At 40.0% G+C, this 24,596-nt stretch overlaps 1 protein-coding gene across 1 annotated transcript in view; it reads left to right on the plus strand.

The window, feature by feature from the left end:
• Nucleotides 1–20,786, plus strand: part of LOC135698058 (uncharacterized) — a gene marked incomplete at its 3' end in the record, with an annotated part of 32,302 nt that extends 11,516 nt beyond the window's left edge. Inside the window, exon 2 of the mRNA XM_065217920.1 lies at nt 20,163–20,786. Coding sequence (XP_065073992.1) covers nt 20,163–20,786 — 624 coding nt within the window. The remainder of the gene's footprint in view (nt 1–20,162) is intronic.
• Nucleotides 20,787–24,596: the final 3,810 nt, after the last annotated feature.

Below are 24,596 nucleotides of genomic sequence, written 5' to 3' on the forward strand. Positions count from 1 at the left end.
GGTGAATCGGGTTATTGGTGCAGCGATCAGAACATACCTAAAAGAAGAACAAAAATAATGGGATGAGAACCTTCAGAAAATTGCTATGAGCCAAAGGAATTACGTGATGATCAAAAGGAAATCTTCGAAAACACAAGAATGATCCTAAAAAAAGAGCATACGAAAAATACAAAGTATTATAATTTGAGATCCACTGTAAAACCTATCGGAAATAGTAGTGAAGAAAACTATTTCATTTCCAATAAAGCAAGCATTTTCGATAGAAAGTTGGCTGACACCTACTCACTTTCCTGCACAAATTATTGATAAACTAGGTTCCAATTGAGGGGGTTGGAAGGAAAGGGGTGTAAGTGACTTTGATCGACTTTCTCTTATGATATCCACAGCTCTATTTCTGCCACATAGTTTGATAAAGCATCCACACGAATCAAGGAATTAATTTGTAGCTAAATTATTAACGAAAGTGAAAATCGATGAAGAGAATCGATCAAAATCACTTGAACACTTTCCTTATAACCCCCTCAGTTGTTATGAACTGGAGGATCCACTGATCAGCAACATCCGGAATGAATAGGACTCCATCATCACTTTTTATGCACTAGGAATTCCAGCTTCACCGTTAATTGTGTTGATTCTGATGGGTGCTCACCAGCAAGCACACTCCTGGCAAAAGTAGCACCAGACTTTGTCCTACCACTATCCGCAACAAAATATTCAGTTAATGATGTGTCGTGAAAAAATTTGACGTCTTAATGAAAAAGAAAACATGCACGCCTACTATGACCAAAACGTCCAATTTTCACGACGTCCACCCCCGCCCGCGCATCACCTTCCAGACGCTACCATAGCAACACCCTTGTAACCAAATTTTCACACGCCAGAAGTCTATATAAGGAGGCCTGCTGCTAACAATCGTTAAGAGGCTTCTGAGGTGGATTCAAAGCGGACGTACTTTTCATCGCTCTCCCAATATTTCCAATTAAGGACGATTCAAGCAAAATGTTTCCTAGTAAGGTGAAGAATGGTCGCGATGCTCGGCAGACCCGGTCTGGTCGAAATGTTAGACCGGTGTCTTTGCCGGATTTTATGCGTGCCGATCCCGATGGTAAGCTAACGGCCATTTACCAGCGAATAAAGGCGGCTTCTTTGAAGCCAAAGCTGCCAAAAAGGCAGGATCGCTGGGAAATGCTTAAAAACTTACCGGTAACCGATGAGTATGACAATGTAAGGTCATCGGTCGGTGAGTATATCCGGGGGCCGTTTGTAGCATCTACTAGGAAACTGGAGATTGGTGAGAGATTTGAGATGAGCGGAATTACCCAGAATGCCTCAGGTAACGCGGGTAATGGTAAGGAAAATTTAGATTATAATTATGATACTGTAGGGCTAGAGATCAATAATGAATTAGGAGATAGGGTTGAAGAGAAACATTTAAATTCATGTGAGGTATTTAGGTGTAACAGAGCCGATGTAGATTCGGTTCTGACAGCAGGAATAGCCAGGGTACAGCAATGTACGACAACGGTAGCAGTGTTTGAAGCATACGCCAAGACACACCATGAACTTTTGGAGCGTGTGACGTATGTAGCGGACACTGCTAACGTTTATACGCAAACTACTTCTCCCAAACTGCAGCGTACTCAGTTGAATTTTGTGTATGCTGGATTTTGGGAGCACTGTACCCTGCGAGAAAATCAAGGTATGCAAACCGAGGATGATCAAAATTTGACAGTTACAAAGCAGCCTACTGTGCTGCTTGAAAAAAAATCCAGTGACCTAAACCCAAATTCGCTAAAGAAAATGTTTGGCTGGAAATGTTTAGGATTGACTTTTTTGGTTTCGGCCATGGCCCTCGGTTTAATGGAAATTTCAAATTTCGTCTAGTAGTTTGGTGTTCTTTTTTGTTATCAGATCGAGCTCACTGGTGGTCCAACGAATTTCATTAAAATTTCTTAGCTTCTCCGAGGTTTCCTGACGAGTAAAGGTGTTGTAGCCGGGTACTAATGAATACTTCGAGCTACCATCTTTACTACGAGGATTCCTCGGAACCCATTAACACCGGATAGGGACCTTTTGGTGAACAAAATTTGTTTAGGGACCGTGCTTCCGAGCAAACCAATCGATGTGGCAGAGTGCTATCATCGAAGATCTTATTATTTATGGAGTTCGAAGGACCACTACCGTGAGCTCGATCGTTGCATTTTAGAGTAGCAGAGTTAGGTTTTAGACATAGTAGGTATATATGTAGAAAAAGAATCAGTTAGATTGATAGGAGCTAGGGCAGGAGCACATATGTGATTGGCAGGGAATGTGGTGGGAGTTTAAAGGTACTGAAAAGTCACCCCTTTTGATGATTTTGATTGAAACTGAAAATCGGTTTCGATCGAAATTAGTAATAGAGGTGACTTTTCAGTACATTTAACGGGGCTTATCACATATGTGCTCCTTTTATCTTGTTAGTAAGCTACTTCCAAATTTACCGTTTACTTATAGTAGCTAGCTAGTTAAAAGGGTGGTATCACATTTCTCGGATATTAATTTCAGAATGGGCCATTTATCAGTTTAACGTTTTCGGCAATATTTCTGTTAAAGAATTTTTAAATTAAGAAAGCTTTAAAAAATATATTGAAATGGGAATATTTCGTTCTTTGAGTGGTTGCGCTGTTTTTTGTTGTATTTTATGTTCGTTTGTTTATTGTTTTTTTCTTTAATTTGATATTTGAATAAAGAAGGTAATATTCCCATTAGCAAAATTTAGAATGCACATGATTTTATACTTTCATGTAAATGGTCCATTTTGGGAAATGAATCTCGAGGGAAATGTGATACCACCCTGAGAAGCATTTTTAATCAGTTAGGAGCTAGAACAGGAGCACATATGTGATTGGCAGGGTTTGTGGCGGGAGTTTAAGGGTACTGGATACTTTGTTCAGTACTTTTAACGGGGCCTCTCACATATGTGCTCCTTTATTCTTGACACACAGGATAGAAAGTAGGTAGTTTGAGTGAAACTATATTTAATAGAAAAGAGCTAGGGTCGGAACAAGAATTTAATCAGCAGGAAATGTAGTCCCACATTTGAGATGTCCTGCAACTTTTTTCGTTGTCAATTAAAATTGCAATTGTGCATTTCAGGGTAATATTTTTCAAGTTAAAAAACAATCCTATCCCATATTTTGTATGAATGAAAGTGTATCAATCAAGTGGTGTCGCTAAATTTTGTTAATTTAAGATCCTGTTGACAAATGAATAATTCAAATAGTATTACGTAACTAAAGCTAACCAAGACACCATTGTGGAATGCTCTTCGGCAGGGGAACTATGCCATTAGCGCGAAGCATTTTTAAACCACTGATGCTGGCGCCAACTAGTATTGTCTTTACTATCTGGTTATCACTTGATTCAATAGGATCAGATCCGCCATTAGCACAAGATGGGTAAGTGTGCCAGTTATTGATCTGAGTGTTTCTCTAATTGACCCTGCCTTATTGAGGAGGTATGTTCGGTTCATTGTTTGATCTCATTCTTACTGGATAAAATTATAAACATGGATTGCCGATATATCATCTGTTTAAGATAAATCCAAAAAATTAGAATGATTATTTCAAATTACAACAATAAATTTCAGATGACGATCTTTCGTTTGAGCTTATTGTCAAAACCGTCAAACCCAATCACGTAAGTTTAACGTTAAAACATTGGTGCACAAAGGTAATGAATTAATCTGCGAGATAACCTACCTCTTACGTAAAGAAAATAAAGGACGAAGGTCCAAGGTCGCACCTTTGAAACAAATAACTAATCCCAGGTGGGAACTTTTCGTAGCACTAGAGAGGGTCTAGGATAAGAGATAAGCGGACTGGTTGATTTTAAGCCAACCGAACTGTCAAAACCAGAGACAATCGAGCAACGCACATCTTGATTGAAATGGCAGTGTTGCTAGAAACCACTTAGGCATAGGTTTCCAGGTCGTTTGAGTTGAATACGTTTCTCTCTTATCCTAAAAACCCTCTCTACGTAGCACCTTTGGCTGTTGCGCTATAATAATAAAGAAAGTCGTACCTTCGTCAAAGAAGATGCTGTTTAAACGAGTGGTGCTTTGGTTCGACAGTCAACATTGTTCGGGTGGCTTGGTTGTCCAAGTTTCGGATCAGCTTCAAAGAATTTCAACTAAATTGGAAATGGAGACACGTTTGATCACTTAGACAGGACTTTGATGTAAGTTTTCCAAGCACTGTATTTAACCCTCCTGAGAGGATGATTACACGCGTTATTGTACGTTCAGGGTACAGAGTTGTAACATTGAAGATCATCAAAAACTACTTGTCGGGCAGATCATTGCAGGTCTACTTGAACAATGTCCCCTCTGATACGTTCAACGTTGATGCAGGAGTCCCTCAGGGTAGCCTGATTGAGCCTACCCTATTCAACATTTTCACGTTAGACGTTCCTCACTTGCCGGGTGGTGGTATCCTGTCAATGTTCGCAGAATACACCTCCATCATCTATAAGAGTCGAGTGATCCGTGCTCTGGCGAGTAAACTACAATCAGGCCTGGATGTTCTGTTCGACTATTTCGAGATCAGGCCGCTCTATCCTCTGATAAACAGGAAGTCCACCCTTTCCCTCAAAAGACAAGCTTGCTGTCCACAAGCAGATCATTCTGCCGGCTATTGAGTATGGTATGCTAATATGGGAGAGTTGTGCTAAGTGCCACCACCTAAAGCTTCAGAGGATCTTAAACAAGATCATCAGAATGATCCTTAACAATCCACCGCGAACTCGTAATTCTGAGATTCACCACCTGGCCGGTCTTAAAACACTCGAAGAGCGAAAGACGTCCACGCTCGAAAGGGTCAGAGTCGCCTGTCTGCGATCAAACCACCAGATCATTCGATATTTGGCAACCTAGTGCAAGTAGTTAGGTAGGTTCATGTGCTCAAGTAGGTAGGTTATCACATTTTTAAATTCAAACAGAAACAAGCCCTGAAAAGGGTATCCTGTAAATTAGCGCTAAACGCAATCATCACATTAGAATAACCAATTAACTAGAACAAAGTTGAAGAGCCAAAGGCTAACCAATTGAAATGTATAACCAAATGTTGAAACTTTAAAAACCAGCAAATAAACGTTAAATTTACTACCCTGCTTGACCGTCCAGCAGTACAGTTCGGTTTTTTACTCGTTCTCTTGAGTTGTTCGCTAGTTCGTTGCGATAGTATTTGCGTTCTCTTTCGCGGTGTTTGGTGAAGCATCCTTTTGACGCGACTGCTATTCCGATCGGGAAGCAATTCCTATTGGACACCACCAGTGCTCAACTGGCATCGAACAATCGTTACGCCATCCTGGAAAACGGCGATGATCCAAAGGTGGAAAAGATGGAGAAAGTTCCACCGTTCTTCGTAAAAGGATTCCCAGAAGGCTTGCGGAGAAAATCGACTTTTACATCGGTAAAGGTTGTAGGAGCTCAGTATTTCTATATCGAAAAGTCCGAACCTACCAGTGAGATAGATGTAGAAGATAAACAAAGACAAAATGTGAGAGTGTTATGCTATAAATGTATCTGAATTAATCAGTATCGGTTGATTTTTACATAAGTCAGCAGATGAGCATCAGGCTGGTTACTCAAACTACAACTGAACTTTAAGACGGATTAATTAACTTTAGCCCAGACAACCAGAATGCACGTATATTCAAAATTATTTTCGTGATATACAAACATATATACAAACAAAAAATTCGTATAGAATGCAAATAAATGGTTTATACGTACAAAAATAGAGGCCATATACGTGCATATTTTAATTTAATTTTTAACGAGTTGATTTAACAACATGTACGATTTACTCTGTAATAACAAATTCATTTTGAAAAGTCTTACGATGTAATCCGAATTCCCTTCAAACATTCCTCAAAACGTTAGAACTATTCATGATTAGGTGTCGTCGAGTTCTCTGCATCTCTCTTATAGAAATGTTGAACTAACATTCCTTTCCTATCTCCATGAGTCAATTGGAGCAACATCGCAGCGGAGCAAAACTCCGGGGATCTCATTTCGCGCGGAGCGTCGCCAGAACTAATTCAGCGCAACAGTCTGTGGTTGAATGGTTCTGCATGGAGCACTGTGAATCAATCGACATCCGACATCGACACTGACCAACACTGACCAACAGCACATTGATAGGGAGCAAAGAACAGTAGCCGTCTCTCTCATCACTCTCTACGAAAATGACTTTCTCGATGGAATGATGGCAAGATATTATCCCGATCTCATGATGGTCACTGCTCGTATTCTTTGGTTAAGGTCTCCTGAATCTCAGTCGATTCCTCGTTTGTTAGCATGCGAGCTTGATCGAGCCCAAACAGTTTACATGCGCCACGTTCAGCAGCAGCACTTTCGTGAAGAGCTGAATCATCTGGAGTCCTGGACGAAGAGGGTATGCTCAGGGTGGGCGGAAGGATACAACAGTCAAGTCTCAGCTACGACGTTCGACATCCTATATTGATCCCTCGCTATTCTATCCTCAAATCGTATCTGTTGAACCATGACCACATCGTCCATCACCACTGTGGGCCAAAAACACTGCTGGCAGTACCCCGAAGAAGATTTTCGATCATCAGTGGGGCAAGTGCAGCAAGGAAAGCTTAACGTCAGTGTGTGACGTGTGCACGTGTTAAGCCAGTACCAACGTATCAACTAATGAGTCAGCTGCCATCTGATCGAGTTCAACCAAATCCACCATTTGCGATTACTGGCGACGACTATGCAGGTCCAGTCAGCATTGTTGGACGTAGGACCAGAGGTGCGAAACAAAGCAAAGAATACATTGCACTCTGTGTTTGCTTTATAACAAAGGCCGTGCATATGGAAGCTATGTCTGAGCTTACTACTGTCGCGTTCTTGGCGGCATTCACTAGATTTTCTAGCTGCTACCGTTTGTCAGCGATAATGTCCTAGGATAACGCAACGAACTTCAGAGAAAGAGCTAAGCACCTTCGAGAAATGTACGCAAAACTGTGCAAACTTCTGTGCACAACGATGAAGTGACCGCATTTCTAACCGACAAGGGAGTGGAATGGAACTTCATTCCAGCTCGGTCGCCACACTATGGAGGACTATAGGAGTCAGCGATCAAGGCATTTGTCGAAGATCACCAGCAGTTACATCATTACCTTCGAAGAACTGGCCACGCTCAAATTGCTGCATGAACCGAAGGGCACTTACACCGATCTCCAATAGCCCGATGGATCCTCAACCTCTCACTCCAGCTCATCTTCTCATCGGTCGTGCACTCACCACCGTTCCCGAAGTCAACTTGCTGGAGCCGAAAATTAGCTCGATGTCAGGCTGTCAGTTTGTTCAGCGTCTCTCGCAAGAATTTCGCACTAGATGGCAGACAGAATACATGCGATCTCTGCAGCGGATGTCAAAGTGGCAACGTTCATCACACAACGTTTCGGTCGGCGACTTCGTTCTATTAGGGGATGTCAATTCGAAGCCAAATCAATGGCCTACGGGTAGAATCATCGAAACCTACCCAGTAGCAGATGAACTGTAACGTACGATCAGGATGAGTATGTTCCAAGAAGACTTCGATCAGAAATTCCCAGAGGAAATTTGGTTGGCAGATTATGTTCGAGCGACACCTCTGGACGTTCCCCTTACGAGTGAGAAGTGAACAGTTGTCCCCTGCAGCATCCTCTGAACCGGCTATTATTAGTTTTGATAGATAGGATTGTTTAATTTTTCGTAACATATACAATTTACTCTTTCCTACAACCAATTCCAAATGCATTGAATGGGAATAATAAAATGCAATTCAATAACCGGTGAAGCAATTCCGCACGCGTTTTTTACTTGTTCAAATAAGGGGTCTACTTACGTTTGATTGAAGTGTTGATTTGGTTGGAGTTCTGAAATAGGAAAAAAAAAAGATTAGTTTAGGATTATTATTTACTAAGGTAGCTTCTTTTACAAACCAAGTTGGTTTGGGATCGTATATAAATCCTAGTGACCTGATGCAAGATGAAATCGGCTACGAGCTCAAACTTAGGGGTCCGTTGAAGGACCAGAGAGAAGCATTTTGGAAAGCTCAACTGGGAGAAAAACAAAATACAAGAATAGGAGCAGGAGGGGCATAGTGAGCATTCCGCACTTTGGCTTTGGATCTCCAGCTGCATGAAACAAATCAACTGGTAGTATCATTATGATATTGATCCTACCACCAACCAATTTGTTACGAACGGCCGGAAGACCAAGCTGGGGCAAGGGATGCTCACTATGCCCCTCTTACCCCTATTACAGACAAAAAAAAAGTCATTTTTGATGAACTGAAAAAAATATCCAAATTAAATCAACCCAGCATGATAATGCAAGGATTCGAGATATGCAGCCTGTACAGTTACAATTAATGTTTTGCTCATTGACCGGATTTTTAGAGCGATAAGCAAATCATTCATTTGAAAAATCGGAAACAAAAGGCTCACAAAATATATAGAAAAAAACAATAATCAGGGTAATTTGGAAAAGTATTTGAATATTTGTAACCAGTCTAATTTTGCTGTATCTGCTGCTCTTTATGAGTATAACAATAAAGCTGAAAAATAAATTAAAGCATGTCCAAGAGTCTTCTTCAATAACGTTAAAAATAAAATTTCTATCAACAATTACTTTAGACGAAAAAATAAGCAATAATTGAAAAGATATTTGTTATCTTTTTGTCACATTTTTTCAAGAGACATACTCCAATTTCTCGGATAATGATCATGATTACGAATATTTTTCACAGTTTCCAGTTTTTTCGAACAATTTTGGTGTTAGTAACCTTTATGTTCAAGATATGTTGACAGGTCTAAGAGCTTTGGACACCACTAAAGGCTCAGGACCAGATGGAATCCCGTTAGATTGTATGTAAAATTTAGCAAAAGAACTCACAATTCCTTTATAATGGCTGTTCAATATGTTACTTGTCTCCAGTACATTCTCGCAGGAATGAAAAAAAATCGTTTTTAATATCCATTAATCCAAAATTTGATATCTGAAATTATCGTGGGATTGCCATCAGCTCGTGCATTCGAAAGCTATTCGAATCAATCATAAACAAAAATATCTTCAGCCAAATAACAAACAACTGGAACTGCAACCAAGTTGAACATTTTTTGGAGAAATATATTACATTGTAATTAAGTTGAATACCTTTTTTGGAAAACTTGTACTGCATTTATAGGAACACTGTTCCAGTAGTAGTGGTAGCTGCTAACTTTGGTTCCTATAATAGTGGAATGCATTGGATTCTAATGGGTTCCACTATTATAAGAACACTACCGCAGCTATTGGTGCAAAGGAGTAAAAATCTTAAGGAAAATAAAATGTTTTGCGTCATTTTTGACGGAGAATAGAAAACATAACACATTTGAAACTAATCGAGCAAAGGAGGAAGAAGTGTTCATCAACTTCGTAGAAGAATATTTTGGAGAAGTAAACCAATAAAACTAATACTAGAACCAACAGAGAACGTAACAGGAGATTTGTAGATGGATGGAGAGGAAGAACAACTGTGCTGGAGCATAAAATTGACATAATTCCAGGATAGAAACCGAAGCATCCGAAGGTCTGCGGTGATCCAAAAATAGATGGCAAAGGAAATGGATCGTATGAAGGAGATGGAAATCATCGAATTGTCGGAGTCAGACTGGTGCAATCCAATTTTACCAGTAAAAAAGTCATCAGGAGAGTGGAGGCTTTGACTAGATAGCAGGAGAGTTGACGAGGTAACGAAAAAGGAAGCATATCCTTTGCCTGACATGCAGATGATATTGGGAAGCTAAGAACTTCTCTATTAAAGACTTGTCTAAAGCATACTGGCAAATTCCTTATGTAAACTCTGTTGGAAAGCAGGGAATACACGTCGTTTAGATCAGGAAAGCATCTATATCGCTTCAAGGTGATGCCGTTTGAGTTAACAGGGACCCCAATTTTCATTTTCATTTTCATTTTGCAGCGTTTGGTGGGGCAATGGGAGCGAAAGTCAATCCAAAGCCGAGGATAAAGGAAGGGTAATGGCTAAATAGTCTATGCGGACCACTTGAACGCCATGGGAAAAGGAAGGGATTGAAGAGGCCGGTGATTGGGGGTTTTTGAGGAAATGACACATGATTACGAATATTTGTGATGCAAAATGTAAAGAAACCGAAAATCCCTCTCCCACTGATTCATCCTTTCACATATATACCAAATTGATATTTTAAAGCAACCATCAAAATAAATAGACAATACATGAATAGGCTAGTTGCCTCCCTAAGCGTACCATCCACATCCTAACTCTTTTGTTAACTTACTTAATGTTATTAGGCTGTCTAAATTTTCTTATTTAAGGTAGCACAGCAAACAAGGAGTAGCAATTTCAAATTTGTATGTTTTGTGGAAGCTGACATTTGTGCCTTTAAAGTTTCACGCTAAGGCTTCTTTAGAGTATCACCTTAAGTTCCTTTGATGATTATGATATCTCATTAGCTTGATTTAATAAATAATTGAATTCTCTAATCTACCCAATCAATTATCAATCAATCATGCTTTATTAAGTACCTGCACTTGTCCATGTGATCTAGAATTTAACGTATTTTAAGTTGTTTGTTACTTAGATCAATATTTATTATATATTAGTTCGACCCAGGTGACACCTTCAAGCATTTTGATGTTAGTTTCCAAGATGATTTTTTAATTATATAGGGTATATGCTCCAATTATGCTCACACATGTCGTTCCTCAAAATTACGTATGGATATGTCACAATAGAAGCACTCCACAGTGGAAATCCCGAGCCATAGTTCAAACAATTTATCCCAAACCAAAATGAAGCATATATAAGACTATTTACAATACCATGTACAAAAATGGTGTTTAACATTGTTCCCTGAGTAATGCTTCAATGAAAACAACAATGAAAGCTTGTCACGCAAATATTGTGAAATATTTCAATACTATAATTCCCTTGCAAACCCAAATAAATCTATCTGTAAAATTAATAAAATAAGGGTGATTTGCGGAAAAACCCACCAGTATCGCACCCAACGTCAGTGCCTATACGTAAGCGTACTACGACGCGGCTTTTAAAAAAAGAAGTAACAGGTGTGATAATATCACTTCAGGCTAGATCTTTGGTTTTCTCATGCAATGGTTCATCAGAGAGGGGAAGCTCAGTAATCCTCATCGCATGCTCATGACGCTATTCTGTCATGGCATGAGCCAACGATGCCGGACCTAAACCAACCGTCTCCAACGCTCCACTATGAAACATAAGATTAGGCCCGCTCACCAACGTCCAGGTTAAAAACTAGCCAAGGGGAGGGAGTTAACAGGGACCCCAATAACCCAATGTTTAATAGAGTTCTGGGATATGACATGGACCACAGGTTTTTGTTCACCTGGATGACATAGTCATCACCTCTGAGACGTTAGTAGAACACTTGAAGTTATTGAAAACCAGTAGCGGAAAGATTGAGCAGAGCAACTTATCCATAAGTGCGGAAAGAAGTAAAAAGATTGATGGGAATGGTTGGGTTCTACAAGCAATTTATACCAAACTACAGTACCATCATGGCACCGATCACGGGCCTACTGAAAAAGTCGATAACTAAACTGATTTGGACTGAAGAGGCATACAAAGCATTTAATGAAATCAAAAGTGTACTCACTTCTTCACTAATCCTGGCAAATTCAGTTCTCAATGAATATCGACGCCAACAGTATTATTTTCAAAAAAAAAAAAAATGATCAGCTCAGAGGAAGTATTCGGCAACAGAACGAGAATGCCTAGCAGTAATTTTGGCCATTGAATTTCGCTTCCGTCGTTACGTAGAGGGTACTCCGTTAACGTTGATAACGGACGCGCAATCCTTGAAATGGCTAAATAAAGTAAGCTTCGAGAGCAGCTTCACACAACTTGTTTGGTGGGCCCTTAAATTGCAGCAGCATAATATAGTTCTAGAATATAGAAAGGAGTATTAAATATAGTCCCGATGCGTTATCAAGAGCATTAAATGAGGTAGATGTACTTACGGTGGACTTGGAAAAACTGAAGTCGGATATCGAAAAGCTTCACTCCAGACGATCCTCGTTTGCCGCCGAAAGCTGATCGTATCCAGATCCTCGAAGCCCACTTTGGGTACTCCAAAACTATGGGAAAAGTACTATTGTCCGGGTATGTGTGAGGACATCAAGCGGTTCTCTCGAGGATGCCAGACGGGCAAAACGGCGAAACATCCAAGCATTGCACGAGTACCTCAAATTGGGCGTCTGACAACAGCGTCGATCCCTTGGCAAGTTGTGTCCATCCCACAGTCGAAAAAGGGCAACACGATGCTGCTAGTCGTCACCGATCACTTCTCTAAGTTCCTGTTGTTTGGGGTTCCGGAGCGGCCCACAGTTCAAATCCAACCTTTTTGCTACTTTCTTGAAGATGGTTAACCACTGGCAAAATTCCAATTACCCTCCAGCAAATAATCCGACCGAACGGGTGAATCGGGTTATTGGTGCAGCGATCAGAACATACCTAAAAGAAGAACAAAAATAATGGGATGAGAACCTTCAGAAAATTGCTATGAGCCAAAGGAATTACGTGATGATCAAAAGGAAATCTTCGAAAACACAAGAATGATCCTAAAAAAAGAGCATACGAAAAATACAAAGTATTATAATTTGAGATCCACTGTAAAACCTATCGGAAATAGTAGTGAAGAAAACTATTTCATTTCCAATAAAGCAAGCATTTTCGATAGAAAGTTGGCTGACACCTACTCACTTTCCTGCACAAATTATTGATAAACTAGGTTCCAATTGAGGGGGTTGGAAGGAAAGGGGTGTAAGTGACTTTGATCGACTTTCTCTTATGATATCCACAGCTCTATTTCTGCCACATAGTTTGATAAAGCATCCACACGAATCAAGGAATTAATTTGTAGCTAAATTATTAACGAAAGTGAAAATCGATGAAGAGAATCGATCAAAATCACTTGAACACTTTTCTTATAACCCCCTCAGTTGTTATGAACTGGAGGATCCACTGATCAGCAACATCCGGAATGAATAGGACTCCATCATCACTTTTTATGCACTAGGAATTCCAGCTTCACTGTTAATTGTGTTGATTCTGATGGGTGCTCACCAGCAAGCACACTCCTGGCAAAAGTAGCACCAGACTTTGTCCTACCACTATCCGCAACAAAATATTCAGTTAATGATGTGTCGTGAAAAAATTTGACGTCTTAATGAAAAAGAAAACATGCACGCCTACTATGACCAAAACGTCCAATTTTCACGACGTCCACCCCCGCCCGCGCATCACCTTCCAGACGCTACCATAGCAACACCCTTGTAACCAAATTTTCACACGCCAGAAGTCTATATAAGGAGGCCTGCTGCTAACAATCGTTAAGAGGCTTCTGAGGTGGATTCAAAGCGGACGTACTTTTCATCGCTCTCCCAATATTTCCAATTAAGGACGATTCAAGCAAAATGTTTCCTAGTAAGGTGAAGAATGGTCGCGATGCTCGGCAGACCCGGTCTGGTCGAAATGTTAGACCGGTGTCTTTGCCGGATTTTATGCGTGCCGATCCCGATGGTAAGCTAACGGCCATTTACCAGCGAATAAAGGCGGCTTCTTTGAAGCCAAAGCTGCCAAAAAGGCAGGATCGCTGGGAAATGCTTAAAAACTTACCGGTAACCGATGAGTATGACAATGTAAGGTCATCGGTCGGTGAGTATATCCGGGGGCCGTTTGTAGCATCTACTAGGAAACTGGAGATTGGTGAGAGATTTGAGATGAGCGGAATTACCCAGAATGCCTCAGGTAACGCGGGTAATGGTAAGGAAAATTTAGATTATAATTATGATACTGTAGGGCTAGAGATCAATAATGAATTAGGAGATAGGGTTGAAGAGAAACATTTAAATTCATGTGAGGTATTTAGGTGTAACAGAGCCGATGTAGATTCGGTTCTGACAGCAGGAATAGCCAGGGTACAGCAATGTACGACAACGGTAGCAGTGTTTGAAGCATACGCCAAGACACACCATGAACTTTTGGAGCGTGTGACGTATGTAGCGGACACTGCTAACGTTTATACGCAAACTACTTCTCCCAAACTGCAGCGTACTCAGTTGAATTTTGTGTATGCTGGATTTTGGGAGCACTGTACCCTGCGAGAAAATCAAGGTATGCAAACCGAGGATGATCAAAATTTGACAGTTACAAAGCAGCCTACTGTGCTGCTTGAAAAAAAATCCAGTGACCTAAACCCAAATTCGCTAAAGAAAATGTTTGGCTGGAAATGTTTAGGATTGACTTTTTTGGTTTCGGCCATGGCCCTCGGTTTAATGGAAATTTCAAATTTCGTCTAGTAGTTTGGTGTTCTTTTTTGTTATCAGATCGAGCTCACTGGTGGTCCAACGAATTTCATTAAAATTTCTTAGCTTCTCCGAGGTTTCCTGACGAGTAAAGGTGTTGTAGCCGGGTACTAATGAATACTTCGAGCTACCATCTTTACTACGAGGATTCCTCGGAACCCATTAACACCGGATAGGGACCTTTTGGTGAACAAAATTTGTTTAGGGACCGTGCTTCCGAGCAAACCAATCGATGTGGCAGAGTGCTATCATCGAAGATCTTATTATTTATGGAGTTCGAAGGACCACTACCGTGAGCTCGATCGTTGCATTTTAGAGTAGCAGAGTTAGGTTTTAGACATAGTAGGTATATATGTAGAAAAAGAATCAGTTAGATTGATAGGAGCTAGGGCAGGAGCACATATGTGATTGGCAGGGAATGTGGTGGGAGTTTAAAGGTACTGAAAAGTCACCCCTTTTGATGATTTTGATTGAAACTGAAAATCGGTTTCGATCGAAATTAGTAATAGAGGTGACTTTTCAGTACATTTAACGGGGCTTATCACATATGTGCTCCTTTTATCTTGTTAGTAAGCTACTTCCAAATTTACCGTTTACTTATAGTAGCTAGCTAGTTAAAAGGGTGGTATCACATTTCTCGGATATTAATTTCAGAATGGGCCATTTATCAGTTTAACGTTTTCGGCAATATTTCTGTTAAAGAATTTTTAAATTAAGAAAGCTTTAAAAAATATATTGAAATGGGAATATTTCGTTCTTTGAGTGGTTGCGCTGTTTTTTGTTGTATTTTATGTTCGTTTGTTTATTGTTTTTTTCTTTAATTTGATATTTGAATAAAGAAGGTAATATTCCCATTAGCAAAATTTAGAATGCACATGATTTTATACTTTCATGTAAATGGTCCATTTTGGGAAATGAATCTCGAGGGAAATGTGATACCACCCTGAGAAGCATTTTTAATCAGTTAGGAGCTAGAACAGGAGCACATATGTGATTGGCAGGGTTTGTGGCGGGAGTTTAAGGGTACTGGATACTTTGTTCAGTACTTTTAACGGGGCCTCTCACATATGTGCTCCTTTATTCTTGACACACAGGATAGAAAGTAGGTAGTTTGAGTGAAACTATATTTAATAGAAAAGAGCTAGGGTCGGAACAAGAATTTAATCAGCAGGAAATGTAGTCCCACATTTGAGATGTCCTGCAACTTTTTTCGTTGTCAATTAAAATTGCAATTGTGCATTTCAGGGTAATATTTTTCAAGTTAAAAAACAATCCTATCCCATATTTTGTATGAATGAAAGTGTATCAATCAAGTGGTGTCGCTAAATTTTGTTAATTTAAGATCCTGTTGACAAATGAATAATTCAAATAGTATTACGTAACTAAAGCTAACCAAGACACCATTGTGGAATGCTCTTCGGCAGGGGAACTATGCCATTAGCGCGAAGCATTTTTAAACCACTGATGCTGGCGCCAACTAGTATTGTCTTTACTATCTGGTTATCACTTGATTCAATAGGATCAGATCCGCCATTAGCACAAGATGGGTAAGTGTGCCAGTTATTGATCTGAGTGTTTCTCTAATTGACCCTGCCTTATTGAGGAGGTATGTTCGGTTCATTGTTTGATCTCATTCTTACTGGATAAAATTATAAACATGGATTGCCGATATATCATCTGTTTAAGATAAATCCAAAAAATTAGAATGATTATTTCAAATTACAACAATAAATTTCAGATGACGATCTTTCGTTTGAGCTTATTGTCAAAACCGTCAAACCCAATCACGTAAGTTTAACGTTAAAACATTGGTGCACAAAGGTAATGAATTAATCTGCGAGATAACCTACCTCTTACGTAAAGAAAATAAAGGACGAAGGTCCAAGGTCGCACCTTTGAAACAAATAACTAATCCCAGGTGGGAACTTTTCGTAGCACTAGAGAGGGTCTAGGATAAGAGATAAGCGGACTGGTTGATTTTAAGCCAACCGAACTGTCAAAACCAGAGACAATCGAGCAACGCACATCTTGATTGAAATGGCAGTGTTGCTAGAAACCACTTAGGCATAGGTTTCCAGGTCGTTTGAGTTGAATACGTTTCTCTCTTATCCTAAAAACCCTCTCTACGTAGCACCTTTGGCTGTTGCGCTATAATAATAAAGAAAGTCGTACCTTCGTCAAAGAAGATGCTGTTTAAACGAGTGGTGCTTTGGTTCGACAGTCAACATTGTTCGGGTGGCTTGGTTGTCCAAGTTTCGGATCAGCTTCAAAGAATTTCAACTAAATTGGAAATGGAGACACGTTTGATCACTTAGACAGGACTTTGATGTAAGTTTTCCAAGCACTGTATTTAACCCTCCTGAGAGGATGATTACACGCGTTATTGTACGTTCAGGGTACAGAGTTGTAACATTGAAGATCATCAAAAACTACTTGTCGGGCAGATCATTGCAGGTCTACTTGAACAATGTCCCCTCTGATACGTTCAACGTTGATGCAGGAGTCCCTCAGGGTAGCCTGATTGAGCCTACCCTATTCAACATTTTCACGTTAGACGTTCCTCACTTGCCGGGTGGTGGTATCCTGTCAATGTTCGCAGAATACACCTCCATCATCTATAAGAGTCGAGTGATCCGTGCTCTGGCGAGTAAACTACAATCAGGCCTGGATGTTCTGTTCGACTATTTCGAGATCAGGCCGCTCTATCCTCTGATAAACAGGAAGTCCACCCTTTCCCTCAAAAGACAAGCTTGCTGTCCACAAGCAGATCATTCTGCCGGCTATTGAGTATGGTATGCTAATATGGGAGAGTTGTGCTAAGTGCCACCACCTAAAGCTTCAGAGGATCTTAAACAAGATCATCAGAATGATCCTTAACAATCCACCGCGAACTCGTAATTCTGAGATTCACCACCTGGCCGGTCTTAAAACACTCGAAGAGCGAAAGACGTCCACGCTCGAAAGGGTCAGAGTCGCCTGTCTGCGATCAAACCACCAGATCATTCGATATTTGGCAACCTAGTGCAAGTAGTTAGGTAGGTTCATGTGCTCAAGTAGGTAGGTTATCACATTTTTAAATTCAAACAGAAACAAGCCCTGAAAAGGGTATCCTGTAAATTAGCGCTAAACGCAATCATCACATTAGAATAACCAATTAACTAGAACAAAGTTGAAGAGCCAAAGGCTAACCAATTGAAATGTATAACCAAATGTTGAAACTTTAAAAACCAGCAAATAAACGTTAAATTTACTACCCTGCTTGACCGTCCAGCAGTACAGTTCGGTTTTTTACTCGTTCTCTTGTGTTGTTCGCTAGTTCGTTGCGATAGTATTTGCGTTCTCTTTCGCGGTGTTTGGTGAAGCATCCTTTTGACGCGACTGCTATTCCGATCGGGAAGCAATTCCTATTGGACACCACCAGTGCTCAACTGGCATCGAACAATCGTTACGCCATCCTGGAAAACGGCGATGATCCAAAGGTGGAAAAGATGGAGAAAGTTCCACCGTTCTTCGTAAAAGGATTCCCAGAAGGCTTGCGGAGAAAATCGACTTTTACATCGGTAAAGGTTGTAGGAGCTCAGTATTTCTATATCGAAAAGTCCGAACCTACCAGTGAGATAGATGTAGAAGATAAACAAAGACAAAATGTCAGAGTGTTATGCTATAAATGTATCTGAATTAATCAGTATCGGTTGATTTTTACATAAGTCAGCAGATGAGCATCAGGCTGGTTACTCAAACTACAACTGAACTTTAAGACGGATTAATTAACTTTAGCCCAGACAACCAGAATGCACGTATATTCAAAATTATTTTCGTGATATACAAACATTTATACAAACAAAAAATTCGTATAGAATGCAAATAAATGGTTTATACGTACAAAAATAGAGGCCATATACGTGCATATTTTAATTTAATTTTTAACGAGTTGATTTAACAACATGTACGATTTACTCTGTAATAACAAATTCATTTTGAAAAGTCTTACGATGTAATCCGAATTCCCTTCAAACATTCCTCAAAACGTTAGAACTATTCATGATTAGGTGTCGTCGAGTTCTCTGCATCTCTCTTATAGAAATGTTGAACTAACATTCCTTTCCTATCTCCATGAGTCAATTGGAGCAACATCGCAGCGGAGCAAAACTCCGGGGATCTCATTTCGCGCGGAGCGTCGCCAGAACTAATTCAGCGCAACAGTCTGTGGTTGAATGGTTCTGCATGGAGCACTGTGAATCAATCGACATCCGACATCGACACTGACCAACACTGACCAACAGCACATTGATAGGGAGCAAAGAACAGTAGCCGTCTCTCTCATCACTCTCTACGAAAATGACTTTCTCGATGGAATGATGGCAAGATATTATCCCGATCTCATGATGGTCACTGCTCGTATTCTTTGGTTAAGGTCTCCTGAATCTCAGTCGATTCCTCGTTTGTTAGCATGCGAGCTTGATCGAGCCCAAACAGTTTACATGCGCCACGTTCAGCAGCAGCACTTTCGTGAAGAGCTGAATCATCTGGAGTCCTGGACGAAGAGGGTATGCTCAGGGTGGGCGGAAGGATACAACAGTCAAGTCTCAGCTACGACGTTCGACATCCTATATTGATCCCTCGCTATTCTATCCTCAAATCGTATCTGTTGAACCATGACCACATCGTCCATCACCACTGTGGGCCAAAAACACTGCTGGCAGTACCCCGAAGAAGATTTTCGATCATCAGTGGGGCAAGTGCAGCAAGGAAAGCTTAACGTCAGTGTGTGACGTGTGCACGTGTTAAGCCAGTACCAACGTATCAACTAATGAGTCAGCTGCCATCTGATCGAGTTCAACCAAATCCACCATTTGCGATTACTGGCGACGACTATGCAGGTCCAGTCAGCATTGTTGGACGTAGGACCAGAGGTGCGAAACAAAGCAAAGAATACATTGCACTCTGTGTTTGCTTTATAACAAAGGCCGTGCATATGGAAGCTATGTCTGAGCTTACTACTGTCGCGTTCTTGGCGGCATTCACTAGATTTTCTAGCTGCTACCGTTTGTCAGCGATAATGTCCTAGGATAACGCAACGAACTTCCGAGCAAGAGCTAAGCACCTTCGAGAAATGTACGCAAAACAGTGCAAACTTCTGTGCACAACGATGAAGTGACCGCATTTCTAACCGACAAGGGAGTGGAATGGAACTTCATTCCAGCTCGGTCGCCACACTATGGAGGACTATAGGAGTCAGCGATCAAAGTCCGCATCGTGCTCTCTTGCCGTGCGGATCTATTTGCTTTTTGCTGAAGGAAGTGTTACTACTACCTAAAGCTACAACAAATTTAAACAGCACTTTTCAGTGCTCAACCTGTAAAAATTTTCTACCTTGTTCAACTCTTATTCCTCTTCGATCCTTGTTTGGACCCTACCCGAGGTAATCCTTCTTGGATATCGATTTGGAAAATTCCTCTTCGATCCTTCAGATTCTTATAGTAATCTGCTTGGAAATCGATTTGGATAAAAATTTACTGCCGCCATGGCGCCTAAACGCAAAAGAAAGGGGCAAACTCTTGACCCCCCTTCTGATGAAATTAATTTGAGTAATCAATTTGATTTGCTCACGGATGATGAGAATGATCCATCATCCAAGAAAAATTCTAGTAAACTTTCCCGGCTTAATGCCAAGAAGGAAAAGATTCCCCCTATTGTGATAACCACTACCGATTTCCATGCTCTTCGCATGGAACTTTTGAATTTCGTGAAAGTTAAGTTTTCACTACAAATTGGACGTCGGGGTGAATGCCGTGTATTGGCTGAAACCTTGGACGGATTTAAATGTCTTCTCAAGTATCTTACTGAGAAGAAGCACAAATTTTTTACTTACGACACCAAAACTGAACGTGTGTTCAAGGTTGTCATGAAAGGACTGCCCAGTGGTGAATCCCTGGATCAGATCAAAGATGAACTGGCAAAATTACTTGGAGTTGTGCCACTCCAAGTAATCAAAATGAAAATGAAATCCCGTCCTGGCGATTCGCGCAACGGGATTTCTAATGATTTTTATTTAGTTCACTTCAAGTCTAGTGAACTAAACAACCTTAAGGCCTTAGAAAAAGCTAGCCTTATGCTCCATGTCCGAGTGAAGTGGGAACACTTCAGGAAGACTGGAGGAAATTTCCAAAACCTCACCCAGTGCCGTAAGTGCCAGGGATGGGGTCACGGAACTAAAAATTGCTACATGCCAGCTAAATGCATGAATTGTGGTGATTCCTCTCACGCAAAGGACGACTGTCCTGTGAAGGAAGATCCTAAGAAATTTAAATGTTCAAATTGTGGTGAAAACCACAAATCCAATTTTTGGGAATGTAAGACTCGCAAAGCGATCCTACAATCTCGTTCTAACCGTCAGGTAGGAAACGCTCCACGTTTCCGACCAGGTACAAATTCCTCTGCTGTTAACAACGGTCAGCGAGGAACAAATTCTACATTCGTACCCGTAGGTACAAATATCTCCCCTGCTTCAAATGTTTCATCTGTACCTACTCCCCTCGCTGCTAACAATGTTCAGCGAGTTAATGGAGCTACCTATGCTGCTATTGCAGCGGGTAGAAATCAAAATACTAACCAACGTTCTAACGGAAATTTTGACAATTTTGACTTAGGAAGCATTACTGCCCCCAAAATGGAATTTTTACAGAATTCATTAATTGACATGATTTCTGATATGCTTAAATCTAACTCCATGTTTGATGCTATTCAAACTGGAGTAAAATTTGCAAATAATATTGTCATGACTTTAAAATTCAGTAATGGATTTTAAAGCATTAAATATTGTAAATTGGAATGCTCGATCTCTTAAAGATAATGAAGACGAGCTATTTAACTTTTTACGAGTTCATAACGTGCATATTGCCGTTATAACTGAAACGTTCCTTAAACCTGCCCATAAGGTTAAGAAGGACGCAAATTACTTGATTTATAGAAATGATCGTCTTGATGGACCCTGTGGTGGCGTTGCCATCATTATTCATAGACAAATCAAACATAAAATTCTTTCTTCTTTTGAAACCAAAGTTTTTGAAACTTTGGGAGTTTCTGTTGAAACAAAATTTGGACAACTTACGTTTATAGCTGCCTATTTGCCATTCCAATGCGTAGGCCAGCAAAAGAATTTTCTCAAGGGTGACCTCCAGAAACTTACCCGTCATAGGTCTAAATTCTTCATTATTGGTGATTTTAATGCAAAACACCGCTCATGGAATAATGCTCAAAGCAATTCCAATGGTAATATTCTGTTTGATGATTGTTCTGCAGGTTATTACACTATTCAATATCCAAACAGCCCAACATGCTTTTCTTCTGCAAGAAATCCCTCCACTATTGATTTGGTCTTAACTGATTCATGTCAACTTTGTAGCCAATTGGTTACCCATGCTGACTTCGGTTCTGATCACCTTCCAGTAACTTTTGAAATATCCCAAGAAATAATTTGTAATCCCAACAGCTCTACTTTCAATTACCATAGAGCTGATTGGGAGCAGTATCGAACATTTATGGAATATAACTTCGATCCAAACATTCATTTGCAAACCAAAGATGAAATTAATTACGCTCTTGAATCTCTGACTACTTCTATAGTTGAAGCAAGAGCTGCCTCAGTACCAAAATGCGAGGTTAAATTCGATTCAATTATAATAGACGATGATCTTCAGCTCTTGATCCGTCTTAAAAATGTCCGTAGGAGACAATATCAAAGAACACGCGATCCTGCCATGAAAGTTATCTGGCGGGATTTGCAAAAACAAATTAAAAAGCGATTCTCTGCCCTGAGGAACAAAACTTTTGAAAATAATATTTCTAAATTAGACCCGAGTTCCAAACCCTTTTGGAAACTCACAAAAATTTTGAAAAAACCTCAAAAGCCTATTCCAGCGCTTAAAGAAGGTGGTAAAATTTTGATCACAAATTTGGAAAAAGCTCAGAAACTTGCTAAGCAATTCGAGAGTTCCCATAATTTCAGTTTGGGTCTTACTAGTCCTATTGAGAATCAGGTTGCTCGGGATTTTCTGAATATTTTCTCTCGGGAAAATATTTTTGATGATTCCTGGGGGACTGATTTGGACGAAGTAAGGTCTATAACTAAAAATTTTCAAAATATGAAAGCTCCAGGTGATGATGGCATTTTCTATATCCTCATCAAAAAACTCCCAGAGAGTACCTTGTCTTTCTTGGTAAAATTATTTAACAGATGTTTCCATTTGGCATACTTTCCTGATAAATGGAAAAATGCAAAAGTTGTTCCAATTTTGAAGCCGGATAAAAATCCAGCTGAAGCTTCTAGCTACCGCCCAATAAGTTTGCTTTCTTCAATAAGTAAACTTTTTGAAAAGATAATTTTGAATAGAATGATGCTTCACATCAATACGAACTCAATTTTTGCAGATGAGCAGTTTGGATTTCGCCATGGGCATTCAACTACTCATCAACTCTTAAGAGTTAACAATTTAATTCGTTCAAACAAATCTGAAGGCCACTCGACTGGAGTTGCTCTTCTAGACATAGAAAAAGCATTCGACAGTGTTTGGCATGAAGGTTTGATTGCTAAATTGAAAAAGTTTAATTTTCCACTTTATATTATTAAATTAGTTCAAAATTATTTAACTGACAGAACTCTGCAGGTAAATTATCAAAATTCCAAATCTAATCGACTACCTGTTAGAGCAGGAGTTCCTCAGGGTAGCATTCTTGGGCCTATATTGTATAACATTTTCACTTCGGACCTCCCTGATTTGCCTCAGGGTTGCCACAAATCTTTGTTCGCTGATGACACAGGCATTTCCGCTAAAGGAAGAAGTCTTCGTGTTATTTGCAGCAGACTGCAGAAAAGTTTAGATATTTTCTCTTCTTATTTACAAAAATGGAAGATTTCTCCCAACGCTTCCAAAACTCAACTTATAATATTTCCACATAAGCCTAGAGCTTCGTTTTTGAAACCTAGTAGTAGTCACATAGTCACTATGAACGGAGTTCCAATTTCCTGGTCAAACCAAGTGAAATATCTTGGATTAATACTTGACCAAAAATTAACTTTTAAAGATCACATTGAGGGCATTCAAGCTAAATGTAACAAATATATTAAATGTTTGTATCCTCTTATAAACAGGAAATCCAAACTTTGCCTGACGAATAAACTTCTAATATTTAAACAAGTTTTTAGACCGGCCATGCTTTACGCTGTGCCAATATGGTCTTGTTGTTGCACTACCAGGAAAAAAGCACTTCAAAGGATTCAGAACAAAATTCTGAAAATGATTTTGAAGTTGCCTCCCTGGTACAGTACAACCGAAGTACATAGAATTTCGAATGTTGAGACTTTAGCACAAATGTCCAACAAAATAATTAATAATTTCAGGCAAAAATCGTTGCAATCCTCAATTGCAACGATTAATTCCCTTTATACTTAGATAAGATTTAGTTTTAGTTTTTAGTTTTAAGATATCAATTGTTATACTGACATGCAGGTTAAAAAACCTGTTTAAAATACTGAATTGCCAAGACATGAACAATGTAAAAACACTTAGATATATATCATAACAATTAAGGCTGGTACGTTACTGCAGTAACTGGAGCACCTAGGTTAAAATGAAATGTAATTTATTTTGAATTTGGAACAAATAAAGAGTTAAAAAAAAAAAAAAAAAAAGGAGTCAGCGATCAAGGTTGCTATGCAGCATTTGTCGAAGATCACCAGCAGTTACATCATTACCTTCGAAGAACTGGCCACGCTCAAATTGCTGCATGAACCGAAGGGCACTTACACCGATCTCCAATAGCCCGATGGATCCTCAACCTCTCACTCCAGCTCATCTTCTCATCGGTCGTGCACTCACCACCGTTCCCGAAGTCAACTTGCTGGAGCCGAAAATTAGCTCGATGTCAGGCTGTCAGTTTGTTCAGCGTCTCTCGCAAGAATTTCGCACTAGATGGCAGACAGAATACATGCGATCTCTGCAGCGGATGTCAAAGTGGCAACGTTCATCACACAACGTTTCGGTCGGCGACTTCGTTCTATTAGGGGATGTCAATTCGAAGCCAAATCAATGGCCTACGGGTAGAATCATCGAAACCTACCCAGTAGCAGATGAACTGTAACGTACGATCAGGATGAGTATGTTCCAAGAAGACTTCGATCAGAAATTCCCAG

The sequence above is a fragment of the Ochlerotatus camptorhynchus genome, unplaced genomic scaffold (assembly GCF_037179485.1).
Source record: "Ochlerotatus camptorhynchus isolate MF236.1 unplaced genomic scaffold, CSIRO-AGI_Acam_v1.1 ptg000082l, whole genome shotgun sequence".
NCBI classification, from domain to species: Eukaryota; Metazoa; Arthropoda; class Insecta; order Diptera; family Culicidae; genus Ochlerotatus; species Ochlerotatus camptorhynchus.